At 35.1% G+C, this 20055-nt stretch overlaps 1 protein-coding gene across 3 annotated transcripts in view; it reads left to right on the top strand.

Annotated features, from left to right (window-relative positions):
- Positions 1-20055, top strand: part of ophn1 (oligophrenin 1) — a 39371-nt gene that overhangs the window by 1415 nt on the left and 17901 nt on the right. Inside the window, exons 1-16 of one of the 3 annotated variants that reach the window (XM_067405820.1) lie at positions 3861-3953; positions 8678-8773; positions 8974-9035; positions 9670-9741; positions 10475-10576; positions 10652-10762; positions 11422-11526; positions 12377-12506; positions 14351-14451; positions 14537-14628; positions 14890-14968; positions 15063-15096; positions 15721-15783; positions 16600-16674; positions 17081-17165; positions 17284-17342. In XM_067405820.1, coding sequence (XP_067261921.1) covers positions 8764-8773; positions 8974-9035; positions 9670-9741; positions 10475-10576; positions 10652-10762; positions 11422-11526; positions 12377-12506; positions 14351-14451; positions 14537-14628; positions 14890-14968; positions 15063-15096; positions 15721-15783; positions 16600-16674; positions 17081-17165; positions 17284-17342 — 1180 coding nt within the window. In that variant the 5' untranslated portion in view covers positions 3861-3953; positions 8678-8763. Of the gene's footprint in view, positions 1-3860; positions 3954-4816; positions 4837-8677; positions 8774-8973; positions 9036-9669; positions 9742-10474; positions 10577-10651; positions 10763-11421; positions 11527-12376; positions 12507-14350; positions 14452-14536; positions 14629-14889; positions 14969-15062; positions 15097-15720; positions 15784-16599; positions 16675-17080; positions 17166-17283; positions 17343-20055 lie in introns of those variants that run through there. The other 2 variants (XM_067405819.1, XM_067405818.1) reach the window with 2 other exon arrangements.

The following is a 20055-nucleotide window of genomic DNA, read 5'->3' as shown; positions in this document are numbered from 1 at the left end:
GAGAAATATCAGGGAATTGATAAAGTGTGATTTCCAGGCCTGGTCATGGAAATCAATAAAAATGAATAACACCTTTTTTCTTAAAATGATGCTGACATAAAAGTATTACATATTGTAAATAACAACAAAAGTATTTTCATTTTACTGAGTGCAATTAGCATTAAACAAGTTCAAATAGTGATAGATGATATTTACACTAAATGAAAATAGCCGTATTTTCTTTGCACCAAGTCTAAATAGTAATTGGATGCTATTTGCACTCGGTGTAAACATTTGTTAGATGCTAATTATACTTAGTGCAAATAGTGACACATACTCTTTGCTCCACACTGTATTGTAGTAGGCATTATAAAACAGTATAACAACATATTCAGTGTATATGATATTATATTTATTCAAATTGATGCTTCCTTATTGGGACATTACTTGTCCCTTTCCCTAAATCCCATTACACCTACCTCTAACCCTACCTGATAAACACTTTATTCCCACTATTAAAGGTGCCCTAGAACCAGTTTTTACAAGATGTTATATAAGTCTAAGGTGTTCCCTGAAAGTGTCTGTCAAGTTTCAGCTCAAAATTATTTTTTTTAACTGCCTATTTTGGGGCATCATTAACTATGCACCGATTCAGGCTGCGGCCCCTTTAAATCACGCGCTTCCTGCTGATAAATTGGGCCGGCAGTAGCCTACTTCGACATAAAGACAGTTTACAGGACACGCAAAGCACAAGTCACTAGACACACGAAAGGTGCAAAATGGTGGTAGTTCTAGCTAATTGCGGAGCAACGGTGTGCAAGCGGTTCTCACGCACAAAATCCCGTCACTTGCGGGTGCACAGCTCCATTTTGAATATAGGCTATAAATATATGGCATTTATAAATATTGCGCACAGAAAGGTGAGCAACGTGACTCCTCCGCTTTCTCTCACACACATAGGCGAAAATCTCACCAAAATCTCATTTTTTATTAGGCTATCTATTAATAAAAAACGGGGACAATACATTTTTTAATGTTTTTGTTTTTTAATTGTTGCAGGTTCCCTATATCATTACATTAATAATTATTATGATTTAATTTTAATAGGATTTTTGTTCTGTTTTTAATACAATTCACCAAAAAATATTACACTATTAACCAGGCCTAACTAAGGAAAAACTATTACACTATTTTGAAAAATCACATTACAAAAATAAAACAACATAAATATTAGATTAGATTAATAAAACAGCATTTAACAAATATTTTTAACATTTATTAGTGAATTTAATATTTTCATTTTTACTGCTGCTGTATGTTGGTCAGGCTTTTTTGCAATGTATTTGTGGGTTATTTTGAACGAGCTATAAAACGGGGACATTTCCAGGGACAGCTCCAGTCGGGGACGGAGCACCAAAAACGGGGACTGTCCCCTGTTCACTACGTTCACAAACCACTGTTAATTTTAATAGAAAATAGGCCTACAGTATAAGGGAGCATGGCAGAAGGCGCGCAAAGAGTGCTCCCTCTGTAATCACTAAAAAGTTGTCATATGGCATATGCAAATATTGGGGCAGTGTTTCCCACAGGATTTTGTGAGACTGTGGTGGGTGGACATCGGTTCCTCTAGGGGGGTAAAAAAAAAAATTTTGTACATTTTAAATTTAAATGCATAAATCTGGTGCATTCTGAGAGCAAAATTACGTGACTAGATCAATAAAGAAATTTGTTCTCTTGTTAACAATTTTGTGCTCTAAATGTAATTTATTTATTGGTGATGGTAGGGCACATTAGTCATGTACACAACATATAGTAGGCTAAATGATAGTTCATAAGTGGTCAAACATGTAGAGCACACATTTAAACCATTAAAAATATGTAGCAAAAGAGGTTACCTTTGTTGAATTAATTTATTAGTGGGAGCTTGTATCTTTGATTTGTTAACCAATTCAGAATGCACTAAACACACCATCTCATTATAGAGAAAAATAACAAATGAATAAAAATATATTCATAAGCTGACCAATAAATAAATAAGTAAACTAGGCGAGTATATAATTCAGCAGCAAAAATTATTCTAGCCTAAAAACTTTGCACAGTAATTTTATAAATCCAAATGTTAATAAAAAGTTTAAAATTACTATTTGTATTCTTATGAAATGAAAAAACGATTTATATTAGATTATATGTAAATAACTATATGTATTTATATTAATGTAACATTAAAAGACGCTTATTTTAAATTTATTGTGCAGCTTTTTAATGGGGCAACAAGATATGATAGATACGACAGAACAGAATAGGCTATTAATAATCTTTCAGTGTGCAAAACCATGATAATATGAAACGCTTCAAAACAACAGCAAAAAAAAAAGTGCAGAATGATGCGCTTGAAGCAATATAGAGTCAGAGTGCGCAGTTGTGCTGCACATTGAAAAGTTCACGGGACAAAGAGAATCCGTGTGTATATCTGCATATAGCAGTTTATTAATCATAATGTTTCTTCTCATTTTTAAATTCCAGTTATTGTGTGTGTGTTGCAAATTAATAGTCCTTGTGTTGTGTGATCTAACAGACATCCTGTAGCCAATATGATGACATCGTTCAGAAACGGCAGCAAGATAGTGATTTTATGCAAATCCACAACCCTTTATCTACATATCAAGTATTGATAATGGGAATATATCATATTGGAGATCATATTGGCGCAATTATCAGAAGGTAATTTATATATCGCGACAAACCTAATTTCTGTTTCATTCTGAGACTGTGACGGGACAAATTAGAATGTGGCGGGCCGCCACAGTCTAGTCAATGTATGGGAAACACTGTTGGGGGCATACATATTAATGATCCTGACTGTTGCATAACAGTCAGTGTTATGTTGGGATTCGCCTGTTCTTCGGAGGTCTTTTAAACAAATGAGATTTATATAAGAAGGAGGAAACAATGGAGTTTGAGACTCACTGTATGTCATTTCCATGTACTGAACTCTTGTTATTCAACTATGCCAAGGTAAAATTAATTTTTGATTCTAGGGCACCTTTAAATAATCATTAGGCATGTTATTTCCACTTTTTGAGTATTTTCTTATTTATAATAAAAACCTCTCCTAGCGGATATGGGATGGGACAAGGGAGAAGAATGAGTTGGGAAAAGCCGGATTTGCACTTGGTTCGGTCGCCACTGCTCCTGTTATCAGATGGGTGTAAGTTTGTAATTTTATCTGGCTCAACCAGACATTGGTGGACAGATTTAGTGTAAATAGCCTCTGCCAACAAGGCGGGCTATTTACACTTAGTTTAAATAGACACTCCAATATATTAAATATGTCATGGAATGCTGCGATAGATAAAAATACAATGAAATGTAAGCATATAAATAAGTAATAGATAATAAATAAATAATCATTCCAAGCTCTAAAATAATTGAATTGGCTAGAAATTGCTTTTTAAAATAAAATTAATATTTAAAATCCTTATCGATTAATCTGGAGCTATTGGAAAAATAATGTAAATTAATAGGACAAAAAGAGCAGGAATCCTGTGTCAGACGATTTCCTGATTTATTAGAGGGTTTCAGTGTATTTCCTGTCAGTTTTTCCGTTTGCATTTCATTGCCTAATTTTGGATAGAAAACTTGACAGTTGGTCTTCTGTCAGTAATAATTTGATGATTCAGCTTTAATTTATCTCCTCCTCAGGCTTCCTTCCCTAATTTCTAGGGAAGTCATAAATGCACTAGTTTTCTAAAAATGCATGTTTTTATTTTGCCTGAGGGAGTGTGTAAGCTTCTAATTTGACTAACCATAAGCCTCTTTCTATACCTCAGAGTGCAACACTCCAAAAGCAGAATGCTGAGCCATTAAGGCAGATTTCCTTATGGAACTGTGCAGAGCAAGACTGGCTGTAATTTGATGACCACAGTCTGCTCTCGGATGCTTCCAGTGTCTTGTAAGGAGTCTTCAGAAACTTGGTAATTGAAGGAACCACTGGAGTCCACAATATATTTCCACTATCTGAAGTTCTGCAGCTTCTAAAGTCATATGACCTGACTCAGTGGTTTCGATATGCTTACTTGCTGCGTTTATGTAGTTTTGCACTTTTTGAGGAATATCGCAGGTGCTATGTGGATGTGAAACTTGACACAGGAAGTTGAGCATTTCCTTTTCTCCAATGAGGAGGAACCTTCTTGGAGATCTATTGCTCCTGTTATGACTACACAACAGAGATATCTACATGGCAGATTTTCAGAAGAATTGAAGAAGCTTTCATATTAAGCTTATACTGAATTGTTGTGGTGGCTGTGGTTTCAAAAGCTTTAATGAACAAATAATCAAATAATCATTCACTTTGGCACCTCTCCATTCAAACATCACTTGTTTAGTTTTGCGATCTTATTTTGTCATCTGTTTTGGCTGCACTGACCGGTTTTTCAGCCAAGTCTTGTTCTCTTCTTCCAGGATGTGGTTCTTGGCTTCAGCTGTGGTTTAGTAGTTTATAACCTGCAGTACAAACTGACACTTTGTCATACACACTTTGTTATGCATTTCAAGAACACCTGTTACATCACTTCTTGTCTAATGTTGCAAGAGTAAAATAGCTCCCTTTTTGAGATCCGTATTTGTGTTTGTCAGAAGGCCGGACAGGGCGGGTTTTGTGATCTGGTTTGGAGAGGGTAGTCCGTCATGCCAGCTCTTCATGCTTTAGACAAACACACTCTTTGTGTCCTTTTCATCAGAGGGGACATAATCGTTTCAAGCCATCTCCTCTGTTAGCACCGCTCACTTCACAGAGTGTGCAGGCCTACAGCACAGAGCGCAGCCAGAGAGAGTTAGGCCCTGTCCACACGAACACAGGTATTTTCAAAACCGCAGCTTTTTCTATGTGGTTTGGCTGTTCGTCAATACGCAAACACAGTATCTGGTCACTGAAACCAAACTTTTTTGAAAACTGTTGCTAGGTTGAAGATTTTTAGAAACTTCCGGAAAATTAAAAGTTGCAACCATGGAGGCATTTGTGAGAGGTGCTGCGTAATATCATAAAAAGTGGAGTGTTCCTTTAAGATGCACACCAGTAATATTTTTTTTTCTAGGGGTACATTTATAAAAGCTACTTAAGTACCCTAATTAATCAAAGGCCTAATCCTGGCTTAATCTAAGCCCTGTCTTTGAAACAGGGCCATTATTTATTAGAACAAAATAACAAAATAAAAATGTCCGAAAATATATCCGAAAATACTGTTGTATTATATCATATTATAAATTATGAGTAAATACATGTTAATTTTAAGCTGAATTTTCTGATATTATCAATGTTGAAAACAGTCCTGCTTCATATATTTGAGGAAACTATTTCTTCGGGATTCTTTGATAAATATACATGCACCCTCTCAGACATGATCTTGATTGCAAATTCTTGTTTGGCTTATTTTTCTGTGAATGTGTGAGACTTCCAATTTATTAGCCGCTATAGGGAAACGAGAAGAATATCAAAGTGCACTAAACTGTAAAAGAGTGCGTATGCGCAGGCACGTAGTCTTTCTTTAAAATGTGACATCAACAACTACTTGTCTGACTTGCGTAATACAACGTTTTTAGTCATTTTCGCGTAATATTCATTTTCGCGTAATAATTCATTTTCGCAGATAGTTATGATAAAGTTGTCATCTGTACAAAGAAAAAACTTTTCAATTTTTAGTACATCGTTGTTGTGTAAATGTACCCTTTGAAGCACAGACAAACAGATCAAAAACAATCTCTAAACATAAACCAACAAACTCAAAGTGTGACAGGTTTACTGTTGGGATTTGTCGTGGTGTCGTATTGCGCCACAATCAGTAACCACATCACTGATTGAACATCACTGGGGTCTGTTTTATTGTTGTTTTGCGCCGCTCTCGCCTGATGTAGACAAGTTGTTTTGGTATTTGAGAATTTAAAGTAGATTCATGGTCTGCTTTACGCTTCTTGTATCACCCTGCAGAGGTTTCTTTTGCATAACAATCTGGTGACTGTACACTATCCCTCAGCCTTGCTGCACCCCACATTTCATAACTGCGTGGTGAAATTAGAAAGTGCTGCAGTTCCATTTTTCACCACAGATTTACATTGGAAAATTGTGGGGTGCTGTAGAGCTGGGGAGGGCTCAGATACCCGCTGCCCCGATTAGTATCATGATACATGCCTTTATAGAGGACTATGTTTTGAATTAATATTTTATGTATACTTAGACCAGCCTGTCTTGCACCAACAACCATGCCACGTTCATCACCTTTCTTCCTAACTTATGCAGATAGTCTTGACTGTGTCTACATGCATAAAAATGCATTGAGCTGCTACGATGTGATTGGCTGATTAGATATTAGCGTTAATGAGCAGTTGAACGGGTGTACATATATGTATATACAGTAGTGGCCAAAAGTGATGTCTGGAAGGGGTATTTGTTTTTAATGACCCTACAAGTTTGTTTAAACCATCAAAATATGAGAAAAACATTTTATATATTTTTAAATATTTCAAATATGAGGAAAGAACAAAACATGTTGTTAGTTCTCTCTTTGGTTTTTGCATGAATTCATAATCTGGTCAGGCTGTCATACAAAGAAATTATTTCTATATATATATATGTATATTCCAAAATTAACATGTAAACGTATGCAAATAATTTTTTTTTCAGTTTAATGCATTAAAAATATTTAATGCAATTAACGCAGGATCCATTTATTTCCATCGTCCTTTAGCTAGCGTTACATTATATGATCACATTCTTATTCATGCAAATGCTTGTTGCAAGATTATGCCAAAATGCCCATTTTGTCCAGTATCCTCGTAATCACAGTCTTAAATGAGTTAAATAAAGACTTAAATGAAGTAAAGAGTTGTGAAGAAATCCACATCATGTGCGTCAGATCTTAAAGTAACAGCAGCCTAATAAACCTGCTGCAGTCTGTCATTAAGGTTAATCAAACAACAAAAGAAAAAGACAAGATCACTCACTGCTCTTGACTGAATAACTTTTGTAATTTTAATTAGGATTATTCTATAATTTATGCAGTGAAGACTGTGAAGTGTTTGATAACTTTATTGAATTTCTGTATATTTCCTGTTAATCAAATATTTAAATATTGAAATCTTTATGTTTCTATGTTAATTTGGAGGTTAAATGTGAAATTATTACAATATAAAAATATATTAAAAATTGTAATGTTAGGTCCAATTAATCGCAATTAATCACAGAAAAATTTAGTTTTTAGCTAATTTGATTGACTGCACTAATATATAAATGTGTGTGTGTGTGTGTATATATATATATATATATATATATATATATATATATATATATATACTATATGTATATATATATATATATATATATATATATATATATATATATATATATATATATATATATATATATATATATATATGTATGTATATATATATATATATATATATATATATATATATATATATATATATATATATATATATATATATATATATATATATACTATATGTATATAATTGATTTAATGTTCATATATAATGATTGCACCTTATTCATAAAATTCCTGAAATATATAAGATATATCAAAGTAAGATTATTGATATGATCATTTATAGATAATAGCAATACACTTGTTTGGCCACTAGTTGCATGGACTCATGATCTGGAGAGTTCTGCAGCTTTACTTTCATAGACTCTTGATCAAAATTCTTCTAAACTCTAGGCTTGAGCCTTGATTGGGAGAATGTCCCAGCAATTGTTGTAATGTAAAAAGCTGTGGATGAATGCATCTGACAGTGGTCTGTCTTGCTGTGTGTGTGTGTGTGTGTGTGTGTGTGTGTGTGTGTGTGTGTGTGTGTGTGTGTGTGTGTGTGTGTGTGTGTGTGTGTGTGTGTGTGTTCTGGCACTGAACCTGTGTAGAGAGTTTGAGACATAATTCCATCCCACAACATCTGATTTCACTTAACAATAAAGCTTTTTTTCTTATTTCTCAGAGGTTTGGTAATTATTGGCCACATATGCAAAGTGGCCAGCAACCAAGCAACGTGTTGAAAGGTTGTTTGTGTTTAAATGTCCTGTCGGCTTCAGTAAAACCGTGAGAGTTGATTATAGAGAGTGTTTCATTGGGGCCGGATTGAAGCCAGAGACAGTATAAGATGTAGGAGAAGCCTTTCAATTTAAAAAAACAGTTGCCTTATTTATAGAGGCATCACTCAATTGTTTACTCTTGAGCTGGAGAACATGATTTGAGCTACAAAAGTGACATTTAAGTTGTTGTTGCCAAGGTGCCTGTTACTTGCATAGAAAGTAACTGCCCGTCCGATCCGATAGCCTCATGGCCAACACTCCGACATGTAGCGCGGTTGCACTTCGGTCGACCCAAGTTCAACTGCTGTCTCGCAGACCTTTCTCTATCCCGTCCCCCGCTCTCTCCAAATTCACTTCCTGTATACTTTACTGTCCTATCTCAAGGCAAAAACGCCAAAAAAAGCGTGAAAGAAGAAGAAAATAGCTGGCCTGGGATAGAATGAGTGGACAAGCTATAAACCTTTTAGCATGTGGGACCCATATGTTAAATCAGGAAATGTTTTCCTATTGATGTTCTGCATAAGTAGCAATTCATTTTGGCCAAATAACAAAACCAACAAAGACTAATTTGGATTGTTGATTTTTTTTCGATGTTGTTTCCAGAATACTCACTAGCAGTGCAGAAGTTCTCTCAGACCCTTCAGTCGTTCCAGTTTGATTTCATTGGTGACCATCTGACTGATGATGAGATGAACATTGGTGAGTTGACAGCTGGTCTTAACCCGTTTGGAACAGTGCTCATTAGCATGTCCATTTCATTTATATGATATGATCATGTCATTTTTATTTCACTGTTCTGCTGAATTTGAATGTGGAATGGATGTGTTGTGGCAGTTTTGCATATTTGTGCAAGTATTTGTGTCTGACTTGTATGTGTTGTCCACGTTTTACCTTCACAGCTGAGTCATTTCGTGAGTTTGCTGGTTTGCTGCAGGATGTGGAAGAGGGCCGAATGATGCTGGTTGGTGGAGTTCATTTCTTCGCATACCCTTGTAAAACACTGTCAAACATAATCTAAAAGATTAAGATCCTCACATATGTCAATAATTAACAATCTGCAAGATTGGCCTTCCTGTGCTGAGGGCCAGTTAAACTTGTTTTTGCACGTTAAAAATATTTACCCTTAGAATTCTATTTTAACTGTGGCGTATATAACTGGAAACTTCAGATCCAGACAAAAATGTGACCTTCTCCTTCCTCAAAAGGTGCAGAACACACTAATAATTGAGTGAAGTGGACGACAGGACTGAAATAAATATTATACATGAATTTTTAAAATTTTAATTATTCCTGCAAGTTCCACATCCGCTATGAGGGGAAATTCCCAAACAATTATTCCATATATAACATAGGTCAGAATTAATTAACCCATAGAGATGAACAAATTGATATATTCAACAAACTGATTTCAAGAAATTATTTATTGTCAATGTTGAAAAAAGTTGTTCTGTTTAATATTTTTGTGGAAACCATGATATATTTTTTCAGCATTCTTTGATGAATAGAAAGTTTTTTTTCAGACAGCATTTGTTTAAAATAGAAATCTTTTGTAATATTATAACAAGAGTTTTACAAACTTGACTCTTCTCTTTCAGGTCCAGAATGCTTGTGACTTGCTTATCAAACCTTTGGAAAAGTTTAGGAAAGATCAGATTGGAGTCACAAAAGTGAGTTTTTATTATACACATTTACACACATTAAGAGCACCATCACATGACCACGTGTGTGAGCATGCTTATAATTTCCACCTCTACTTCCTTTCTCAGAGCAAAGTGTACAGCATACCACAACTCACAAATATACATATATTATGTATAAACAGTGTTTGAATGGGCTTTCATGTGTGTGTGGTTTATTTATTAGCTGTGTACACACACACACACACACACACACACACACACACACACACACACACACACACACACACACACACACACACACACACACACACACACACACACACACACACAACTAGACATGAATAATGTGTCAGTAAGTGGAGAATCCATGGAAAAACTATTTGTTTTAGAGAGACTGAGAAAGAATTACGGAGCTATCGTGGTTCTAGAAGAAAAGCAAAATCATTTGTTGGAAAAACGACACATGGAAAGTTTCAAAATTCCAAATACTTTTCACTGGATTAGACTCTTTCCATACCAGCATGCTTCAGTTAACATTACTGAAGTATCAGTTTCATTTCAGCAGATTTTTAGTGTGGCTACTCAAAGATTATTGGTTGAAATTATAGGTTGTAAGAAACCAGTAACACGTCTGCAAAACTTTTATGAGGACAGTTTTTCTTTTGTTTTTATTAAGTTTAGTGAACTCAAGCACTTCTACTTCAGTTTTCAGTCTCATTTTCTCAGTTTCAGATTGTTTGTTTGCATGCGTTTGTTTCAGGAGAGACGAAAGAAGTTCGAGAAGGAGAGTGAGAAGTATTACTCTCAGTTGGACAAACACGTGAACCTGTCCTCAAAGAAAAAAGAGACACAGCTACAGGAGGTACATTTGTAAATACAGTAAACTAAAAGGAAAAAAAAAACAATAATATAATCTTTATTTTTTGTGTGTTTATAGGCAGATGAACAGTTGGATAAGGAGCGTCAGACATTTTACGAGTCATCTGTTGAATATGTGTACCAGATTCAGCAGGTTCAGTACAGGAAGAAGTTTGATGTTGTGGAGCCAGTGCGTGTGAACTTCCTTTTGCTCTAGCACATACACACACTTCTATTTTTAAATGTGTTTTGTAGTAACAGATAGAGCTGGGTGGTATGACGATATATATTGTTACCACAGTATAAAAAGTATATTGTTAGAGATTTTGCTATATCGTGTATATCGCGATATGTAAATACAGTAAATACAATTTTTTTTTTTTAGCTTTAATAAGAATACATTTATATTTAATTCATACAGTGAAGACTATGCAATATTTTATTTTTACAATTGATTATTAAATTTCTGTACTAATACTAACTACATGTTAAATAAAATCTATTGTAGCTGAAAAACTTAATTTGTTTAATTCATAGTTATATTGTATTTATCCTATTGCTTGTAATTTGCTTCTTTTTTCTTATTTTTAATAACAGAAATAAGATAAAAGAACACGAAATAACTATGTCGTGGTTATATATTGTTAGCGTGAAATATAATTTCTCATATCGTTAAAATAAGAATTTGGTCATATCGCCCTCCCTCTAGTAACAGACGGTTGAATATGTGTACAAGAAAGCATCTATAGGTGCACAAATGAAGACTTTAAAACACACCGATTATATTGATACTGATAAAAGCAATGTATTGACTAGAGAATGTCTTGTGTGTGTGTGTGTGATTGGCAGGTTTTAGCCTTTCTGCAGAGCATCCTAACTCTGAATAATCTCACTGTGGAGATGACTCAGGACTTCCTTCCATATAAACAGGAGCTTCAGCTCAGTCTACAGAACGTGAGAGCTTTACCGATCAATAATGACTTTAACCTTTCATCCAGATATGGTTTGTTCTTCACTCTTTATTTCAAATTATTTTTGAGTGGTTTAGTAAATGCTTTTATCCAAAGTGTGCTTCACTAAATGTATCACAGTTTAATGCATTCACAGTGGTGTTGTGAAAATACAGATGTAATAAATGATGTAATGAACAGTATCCCACCAAAAAATCATTAATATGGTTTATACATTAATGTTTATATTATTAATATAATATTTTTTTTATATATACACTACCATTCAAAAGTTTGGGGTCTGTAAGATTTTTTAAATCATAAGTTCATAAGTCTCTTATGTTCACCCAGTGCTGTGAAATATTGCAAATATTGTGAAATATTGTTAAAATTAAAAATAAATATTTTTTTTTATTTTAATATATTTTCAAATGCAAATATTTACTATCTTATTCCAGTTTTCAGTGTCACATGATCCTTCAGAAATTATTTTAATTTGCTGATTTCATTATTAAAACAGTTTTGTTTTATTTTTTCTGGAAACCGTGATACATTTGATGAAAAGAAATCTTTCCTTAACATTAGAAATCCTGTCATCTTACTGTCACTTTTGATAAATTTATTGCATCCATACTGAATAAAAGTACTTGTTTAAAAACACTACTTATTCCAAACTAATTACTAACTCCAAACTTTTGAACAGTAGTGTAATTAATATTAATTATAATTCATATTATGGAACAAATTAAATCAACAAATCTGTTTTAATGGTTCCTGATAATATCTAAATGTATCTAATGTGACTGTGTGTAATATGTATGTGTTTTTTCGATTGGCTGCTGGTGTTGTTATAGACCCGTAACCACTTTGAGAGCACCAGAGAGGAGATGGAAGAGCTAATGAAGAGGATGAAGGGGTCGGCAAAGATCTGTATGAGACACGGCCAGGCGACTATGGAGGGATACCTCTATGTGCAGGAGAAATGTGAGTTCTGCTGCAATGCATTTGTGGGATGTTGTCCATTAACACAGACAATCATTTCAACTTGTCTCTCGGTGTTCATAAATGTGGAGGTGTTACGAATTCCACAAACACAGCCTTCGGTCGTAACATATACGGGCTTGGAGTCCCGTCTCCTGCTCCCACAAACACCACAATGTCACCAGTTGAGTCAGAGAAGGAAGTTTATTTCTTAAAGAAAATTAAAGAATGGCTTTAAGTCCGTGGGTCGGCCAAAACAACAAACAAAAGATGGGGATTTACCTACTTTTAAAGATCTTCCCTGGAAAAGAGATAACAAAAGAAAAACACAAGTCTTACCTCCCTGCTAACAGAATAAACAGGAGAAAAATAGTAATTAAACAAAAAAAGGGCCTCCCACTAACAAACGGTCAGGGGTGCGTTTCCCAAAGCGAACTATGGTCGCAAGTTCCGTCGTTACCAATAGAGTTCAATGGGACTTACGACCATGGTTCACCAACGATGCTTTCGGGAAACGCACCCCTGCATGGGAAAGGGCAGTTGAACATTTACCGGCCTATACTGCTAACAATTTGTTCTCCACACCAGGATTTACTTTATGGCTAGTCCAGCAGCGTCACACACACTCGGCTGGTACAACAACAGGAAGCTGGAGAGGGAACTCATCGATCAGTCTTCCCTCCAAGCTTTTATCCACTGAACGATTCCCGGCTCCACCCACATAAACAGTTGCACCTGTTTTCACAATTAGCACGAAGCAACAGGGGGAGAGCGAGAGAGACCGAGAGAGCACTTCACACACAACTTTTGGTCCACACCACAACAATGTTACACGACACAAGTGAACACAGCGACGTTCAGACATGTAACAGGAGGAAACTGAAAAAAACTTGATAATGAAAGCCTAGTAGTTAAGTGGACCCAGAGGTATTTACATGAATGCTTCAGTAAACACGTTTGCTGCTATTTTGAACTATAAAGTTGTAAACTATAAACCCTTTTTGAGGCGGGATTACTTCTGTTTAAGGATAACATATGTTTATTCAGTGGCTGTAGTTTGCAAAACAAAAAAGCTTGTTGGTCTTGTGCATGCAGTAAAATTGCATCCTTCCTGTGTTCCTTCTTGGTATGTCCTATTGGTCATGAATATCAGTCACACCGTACTTTCAAAGCATGCAAAGTTTCCATTAAAAGTGAATTACTGTATTAACTTTTTCATTAATTTTTATGAACTACGGGACGAGTCAAAATTGTTGCCTGTAGTAATCACGAGCCTGACACAGATGACATCCATTGACCTTTAGTCAGAGGAAAAATATTCTTTATTCTAACCTGTGAGAAATATTTCTATGTAGAAGAAAGAGTAGCTAGTAATTGTCTTTAAAGGTCAGTATCCACACACAGCTCAAATCTTAATGAGTTACGATGGTTGATAAAAGACTTTCTCTTTGGACAACCACAGCATTGACTGTTATAATGATGCTAAACTGTATAATTGATTTCTTGTTGCTGTGTTAGAGTCATGTGACGTCTCTATGGTAGAACGTTGCGATCACCATTTTCTCACATAACAAAATAATTTAAACTCAAATCAATATTTTATGAGCATTTATTTGGCAAGTAACTGTAATGAGTGGGATAATATACAGTCAACCAGTCTTTATAGCAGAATAAACTCCAGAAAAAGGTTCATACAAGACCCCTCCATTTCACGTCTGGGTCAGTCACCCGGTCAGGATTTAATTTTGCAACATTGATTGTACATTATCCCTAACAAAACAGTGTATCGGATCATATCCGAACAATAATTCATATGATACAAATGCTTTTGGTCTTTCTGTCTCTAGGGGCTCTTGGCCTAACCTGGGTAAAGTATTACTGTAAATACTTCAAGGACAACAAGTTATTCATTATGGTGCCAATGGAACAAAAGACAGGAACCAAACAGGTGCAGAATTATTACAGATACGATTATTACTTTGTGAAGTGGAGTCAGCCCTTTTCTCTTACATTTGTCTCTTCGTTTTTCTCAGACCACAGCTCAGCTCACACTGAAGTCCTGTGTACGCCGTAAAACGGACTCCACCGACAAACGCTTCTGCTTTGACATCGAGACAAATGAAAGGTGAGGGTCCTGCCTGTAATATTTACTCATTCTCAGGGCTGTTTGTTCAAAGGTTTTAGTAGGACCAGAGGGGTAAACTGGAAAGCTTGTATTTTTTGTTAAAGCACTTGAACTCTTCTGCATGTTTACTTCTTGAACTGTGAAGTTGCGCTCTGTAATGTACAGGCAATTGTTTGATACTAGAGAAAATTCACACAAACAAGGGGCTTTATTTACTCCATTGCAGTTGTCTTAAGTCTTTTTTGTGTTGTGTTTCTGTAGGTGCAGCCCTGTCCTGGTCCAGGCTATTTCTGAGGTCAACAGGAAGCAGTGGATAGAGGCCATGGATGGCAAAGAACCAGTGGGTTTTACATGATCTCTCCTCACTCCTCATTAAGAGCCCTCACTACTGTATATGATCATGTTTCTGATCCTGATCATGTTTTCTGTTCCAGATTTATCATTCGCCCATTCAGAAGCAGGCAGAGAGTAAGTATAACTTCATGGTATTTTAGTACAGATGCTTAATTGTATCTGAAAACCACCGACATTTATTTTCTGCTTAATTATAATTATACTGCCTACATGTCAGAAATCCTGAATGTGCTAAATGTTTCACAGGAATAGCATTCTGATTTTAGCATATCTAAAAAGTTGACTGCTCCCTTGGACTTTTTTTTTTTTTTTCACATGTTCACACGAGTCTAAGAACGTCACATAAATACACTTTTGTTCAAAAGTTTGGTGAGCATCTTTCAAAAACTTGAAAAAAATGTTGGACGGTAGTGTAGGTGTGTAATATTTCGAGACTATTTCAGTGATGTTTTTCAGCTACTAGATGTAGTATTCAAAAATTATTAAAATCAAAATCTTTGCTTTTATTTTAGGTCAAGTATAGAATACATAAATTCTATAAAGAGAAAACACGTGAAACTCTAAAAATAGATGGAGAAAATGCTGCTTAATAGATTCTCATATTTGCACGCCTGTGTAATAACATGTATAATTACACCATAAATAGTGTGCAGTAACCTACCGAGAAATGCATACAGGGATGATGAACCGTGTTTATTAAATGTAATATAAATTCTTTTTTTCTTTTTTTTTTCTCAGTGGACCTGAATGACCTCGGCTTCAAGTTCGTCAGAAAATGCATCAACTTTGTGGAAACAAAAGGTGCCTTCACACATTAGAATAATAAGAATAACAGTTGTTTATTTTAGTTCCTGGGTTGATCTCATAATTATGTTACAAGTTTGTCACCTGTTCTCAAATGACTTTCGGTCCTGTTTTTGCACTTCATTGCCACCATATGCTTTAATTAATCAGAGATCAAGCACAATGTCACTATTTTTTATTGGATTCATGTCTCAAGTGCAGCCAGCAGAGGGCAGAAGCACACCATTTGTGTTCACGTCAGCATGTCCACTATACATACGCACTGAATCATGCAGGTTTTTATCAATAATATATCATACTAAGTAAAAGAGAAAAAAAAAAAGGTGAACAGATGTAAATTGATAGCAGAAGTGTAAGTTTTCTCCAACATGGCAATTCATTTGAAATCTTGCTGTGGCGTTTCCATGCTAGAGGCTGTTGAAGTATGGCAGTACAATTGTGAAGAGGTGGTTCATGCTCATTAATAAGCATGATTACACCATAAGGTTGACTGCGGGAGCACCGAGCACCAACGGTTCTGTTTGAAGTGTTGATGTATGTGTTCGTCAGTCTCTGAGTGCTGTTACTCCGATTTCCCAGACGTTTAAGTACAGCCTTATCATCAGGCACAACATGGTGTATGTTAACAATCAGTAAACTTTCAGTTGCATTGCTAACGAACCTTAAACGGGCCTGTTCCACTGCTGCTTTCGTTTTTTGGTAGAGCTGTACTTTTCCACTGTAAGACACTCCCCCTTTCTGCAATGTTCTCCAATTTTCTCAGTCAGTAAATCATGGTTTATGTTTTTCCTTTCTTCTGTTTCTTTCTGGTAGGGCTGACTCAAGAAGGGGTCTACAGGACTGTGGGCAGCAATATTCAAGTACAAAAACTTCTGAATGCCTTCTTTGGTGAGGAAATGGCCAAAAGAACATCTGCTGTGTGTGTGTACATACACTCACTGTGTTTCTGTTAAAAGCAGTAAACCATATTTATACACAAACATTTACAACCAGTTATACAAATTTATTTCTTGTCAAGAGGCTTATCACATTTTATGTGGATGATAAACTGAATTACTCATAAATCTGAGTCCAACTTATTGTGTTGTGTTTAATGGCTGCAGTAAGCTTTGTGAATTTGCAAAAAAAAAATTAACACTGAGAAAACCAAAGCATAGATATACGTCCATGAGAGCGTCCTTGAACTGCTACAAAATCCCTGACACATACTGAAAAACAGCAACAATCTGAGCAAGGCCGTTTATCTCTCTTTTTCTCTCTCTCTCTGTCTTAATATGTCCTCCTCTCTCTGCAGACCCAAAGTGTCCTGCTGATGTAGATTTCAATTCCACTGACATGGATATCAAAACCATCACTAGTGCTTTGAAATTCTATCTGCGGTGAGTTAAACACATTATTTCATTCATTCAATTCAATTATTTCATGTTCAGTAACTACTTTTTGGTCATTTGATTTAATGTTTGTTTGTGTACTGGACACTTACATTTGTTTTTCCAGAAGTCTGAGTGAACCTCTGATGACCTACAGCCTGCATGAAGAACTGATCTTAGCTGCAAGTATGAAAGAAATGCATCCAGTCAGACACACAAACCCACATGACCATCCTTACAAACAGATAGACACTTTTATGTAATTTATATTTTCCATCTGTTATGTTGATCTGTCTAGTTCAACACAAGCATAGCTCCAAAAGAGGGGAAAAACACATGTACAATTGCACTGTTTGCTCTTTCAGCACTGTACAAAAAAGCACCTCAGTGATTCTCAATCATTTTGCTTTCTTAACCCTATAAAACATGTTTTATACATTTGAATGACACTCGTGAAAGAATGAATTATCGTTAAAAAGTTTGTAGGTCGGTAATTTTTTTTTTTTTTTGAAAGAAATAAATACTTTTATTTTGCAAGGATACATTCAATTCATCAAAACTGACAGTAAATGCATTTATATAATGTTACAAAAGATTTTTATTTCAGTGCTGTTCTTTTGAACTTTCTATTCATCAAGTAATCCTGAAAAAGGATTTTCACTAAAATATTAAGCAGCATAACTGTTATCAATAAGATGATAATAATAAAAAGTATTACTTGAGCACAAAATCAGCATATTAGAATGATTTCTGAAGGATCATGTGACACTAAAGTCTGAGAGTAATGATGCTGGGAATTCAGCTTTGTCATCACAGGAATAAATTACATTTTAAAATCTATTAAAATAGAACCTAACCTTGTAATAATAATTCACTATATTGCTGTGTTTTTGTTCAAATAAATAAAACCATGGTGAGCACAAGAGACTAATTTAAAAAACATTTAAAAAATCTTACCTACCCAAAACTTTTGAACGGTACTGTATATGTGTGCTACTTTTTTCTAAAAGCGATTTTAATATTACTCATAATCGAAAATGTCATCCAATATAATATGAGAAAAGAGAAACTAGGATTGAATCAAAATGTTAACTTTAGTACAATACCAGTCTCTGGTATCTTGGTAGCAATACTAAATGCATACCTCGGGTAACAAATTAACAGCTTCATGAAATAAAACTATATCAAATGAATCACATAGACAGTAAACTAGTGATATTACTTTGCAGCAATGTCTTACATGCACAATTAAAATAATTATGAATTATGAATCGAAGCAAGTTATTGCAGTATTAACGAGTACCATTCTGTTTCTGTTCCACACTGAATAAAATGATAAATACAAATACATTTAGCTAGGGTAAACTGCACCTTATTTCTGCATTTAGATTTAAGTTTTCTGTAGTCCTACAGAAAACCCCTGGAGTGCCTGCACTCACTCTGCAATAGGCAGAGTAACAGGCATTTTCAAGACTGACATTTACATGGACGTATCATTAAAATAAAATAAAATTAAAAAACTCTTTCACTGGTCTTGTGTTGACAGATTCATCTTTTGTAATGTTTAACACGTAATGTCATCGCACAGCCTCCACTGCCAGTACTTTACTGGTTATGCGTGGTCTTTCCTTTTTTTAAAAAAAAAATAAAAAGCCACTTAAAGACATGTTTTACAGAAATTTTACATGGTGAGGGGTATTATTAGGTCTAAAACCCTCTTAATCTAGGTAAATTGCATGGCTTCAAGTGACTTATTACTTTTATAAAACGACAGCAATAGCAATGTGAAGATGCCAATATTCAATAAATAGTTACATTCAATTATAAATAATATTCAGAACAAGATATTCTTCTAAATAATACAGTTCATTAGCATAATTGTAGATGTGTACGGTTGCCAGCAATTTAGCATGTTAATACACTATAGAATGTAACTCATCCAATCCGAAATTAGTCAAAACCATCCTTTTTATATCCTCCTGTATGTGGTTCAGGTATATCCTAAGTTATGGAGACCAAATGTCCCCACAAAGATAGTAATACCAGTCACTTTTGACCATGAAGGAAACGGCTTTTTTAAAATAGGGGGTAGGGTTGGGGGATAGAATATACAGTTTGTACAGTATAAAATATCATGCGTGTGTGTGCGATTCTATTGTGTCTGAATGAGTGAGTGTGTGTCCGGCTTTGAGCAAATTGTGTTGAAAGTGCTGTCTTGTAATCCTGCCCATAATAAGATTAGAATCCATTAAAGCAGCTTTGATTATTATAGCTCGTCTGCGTACTTGGCTTGTACTCAGATTACACACAACTAAACAAACACAGCAGGGCAGACGAAAGGGCTACACCTGTCGAGAGGTTTACGGCTTGCTTTGATACGCTTTACTCATTTGGCCCAAGTGAACTCCGTTCTGTTGTGTTATAGAATTTCTTTTGTTTTTAATATAGACGTTGAGAGGATTCATTCGACTCTTTAAAGAAGCTACATTGTCTCTTAAAATCGCTGTACAGAGTTCACAAGTATACGTGTTTGCTTTGCACTCTATGCTTTGTTACAGTTTGCCACAGGCTGTATTTTCAGATAAAGCTGTGTTTATCCCACATTTCACATTAAATGTGTCTGCACTGATCCTTTTAGGATTTTACAAGTTATCTTTAGACAAGTTGAAAGATGTTTAGCAAACTGCTGTGAGATGTCTGCGGTGAGAAAATAAACAAACACTTCTAGAAAGCACTAGCTTGCTAATAATCAAACGGCTCTATTAGCTTTAACAGCTCTATTAGTCTTAGCTTTGGCAGAGAAGTGCACTGACATGTACTGTCTTCTTTGTTCTGCCTTCACGCCGCACTCTTCAAAGTCTTTTCGTTTGTTTCCTGTGTAATGGGATTTGTGGCAGTG

Source organism: Chanodichthys erythropterus, chromosome 13 (assembly GCF_024489055.1).
Source record: "Chanodichthys erythropterus isolate Z2021 chromosome 13, ASM2448905v1, whole genome shotgun sequence".
NCBI classification, from domain to species: domain Eukaryota; kingdom Metazoa; phylum Chordata; class Actinopteri; order Cypriniformes; family Xenocyprididae; genus Chanodichthys; species Chanodichthys erythropterus.
Note: the sequence above shows the minus strand (reverse complement) of the source record. Positions and strands in the feature narration are given on the sequence as shown.